Here is a 1775-nt window from a genome sequence, read left to right as displayed (position 1 = left end):
TCTCTCCCTTCAACTTCACGGCGATCGGTGGCAACCTGGCAGGGGCTCCGGCGTTGATGGTGAGTGTCGTGGTGGGGTTTAAGGAGAGCCAGGGATGGAGAGGACGGTCCGGAGAAAAGCTGGCAGGGGGATCCAGTCTCTCCGAGGCTGCGGTTTGCCAGGTCTGAGATTGCCCAATTTGTGAATTTGGCCTCCCTGGTTCTCTGGTGCTGTTCAACAGGACACACCTGGGGTCCTGCTTCTGGGGGTCCCCTTGAATTCCATCAGCTGTCTCGCAATTAGACCCAGATGTCTTTAATTACAAGACGGCGTTCTAGTGCCTGGATTTTACACCTGTTCCCTGACGGACCGGTGTGATGGGGGAAGTGTTGGAAAAGGAACAACTGCCCAAACCTCCTCTCCTGGGGTTTTTATTCCGAAGCAAGGTGTCTTTTCACTCCTAGGCTGGGTTTTCGATCGAGAGAAGGGGAGGCTGCTGCGGGAGGGAGGGGAGACGAGAAATACAGCGGGGTTTGGTTTTCCTGCGTGGTGCTGTCGCCGTGAACGGGGCTTCGGGGTGCTGTCGCGACACGGAAGCATAATCAGTTTGTAATTGCTCAGATTCCTCTTGGATGACGCTTTTTGGGGACGGTGGGTGTGTTAGGGTGAAGGTAGAAGGGAGCGGGTCATGGCCCTGACATTTAGCACCGAACTGGGAGACAGGAGATCCTGGCAGACGTGAAAGATGGTCCAAAAAGTCAAAGTATTGGTAAACGGCATCTCTACGTGTGCCACCCCAACGTGCCCATCGAGTACGGGGAGCGCCTGCCTTTGCAGGGTGGGCTTTGGGGAGAGGCTGTAATAACCTGATGAATTTGGGCCAGGATTAATTAATTTATTGTTGCACTGGAAGGAAAAAAAACCCCCACACAAAATTGTCCTGAGCTCTTTAGGCTCAGATTTCATCCTGGCACCAAAGATGGTGTCCTGTCTTGGAGGTGGAAGAGGCTGCGATACGGGAGAGCAACGAGCTTTTCATTGGGGACGTCACATTTTAAAGCCATATCCAAGGCGAAGCGTTTGAACCTGTCACTTTGGTAGAGGAGGAGTGGGGAGAAGGAAGGAAGGGGGTGAAGCGAACGCGGAGCTGGGAAGATTTTGGGGGAAGGGAGGTGCATTCCTTCCACCCCAGGATTTGAGGAAGGTTCTCGGCTTTGGGGATTTGGTGATAAACTCATCCCAGAGCGGAGGAGCCCTGCTGGGAGGGGGCAAGCCCGTGCTGGCAGGTCTGGGTGAGCTCTTTTGGGCGTCCTGCAGTGCATCCACCTCTCCCTCCTCGAGCGTGATGATAAACTTCCCACCGGGCTGCTCAGCGCGATGAACTCCCCCTGCTCGCCCTGGGCCTGGGGCGAAAAGGAGCAGGGCATCAGCGGGTGACTTGAAAAGCTCAGCGGCAGGCGGTACCTGGAATTAAATTTAAGGAGAAAATGGCACTTAATAGGTGGATGTTAATTAGAGCCCCAGTGTTTTATCACCACAGTGCGCTTCCCAGGGGATTAAACGTTGCTCTTGCCAAAACAGCTGGAGAGATCAAGGCAGGTCATGTCCTTGCCGCGTCGGGAGCGGGATTTCCTGGGGACCGGAGCCGGTGCTGCACCGCAGCGGTGCCCAGGCGGCCGGGCGGGCCGTCTCCCATCCTGGCCTGAGTTACATTTCCCAGTTGCTCGGAGATTTTTTGCAGAGTGTGGTTTAGTGGTCTCACCGTTTGGAGCCGAAGGATTAAGGGGGGCGGCCAG

At 55.4% G+C, this 1775-nt stretch overlaps 1 protein-coding gene across 1 annotated transcript in view; it reads left to right on the top strand.

The window, feature by feature from the left end:
- Positions 1–71, top strand: part of LOC104161281 (delta-1-pyrroline-5-carboxylate dehydrogenase, mitochondrial-like) — a gene marked incomplete at both ends in the record, with an annotated part of 2070 nt that extends 1999 nt beyond the window's left edge. The window contains one exon of the mRNA XM_009699650.1: positions 1–71. Coding sequence (XP_009697952.1) covers positions 1–71 — 71 coding nt within the window.
- Positions 72–1775: the final 1704 nt, after the last annotated feature.

Source organism: Cariama cristata, unplaced genomic scaffold, assembly GCF_000690535.1.
Source record: "Cariama cristata isolate BGI_N322 unplaced genomic scaffold, ASM69053v1 scaffold23474, whole genome shotgun sequence".
NCBI classification, from domain to species: Eukaryota; Metazoa; Chordata; class Aves; order Cariamiformes; family Cariamidae; genus Cariama; species Cariama cristata.
The sequence above is the reverse complement of the archived record's forward strand: the minus strand, read 5'-3'. Positions and strand labels throughout refer to the sequence as shown.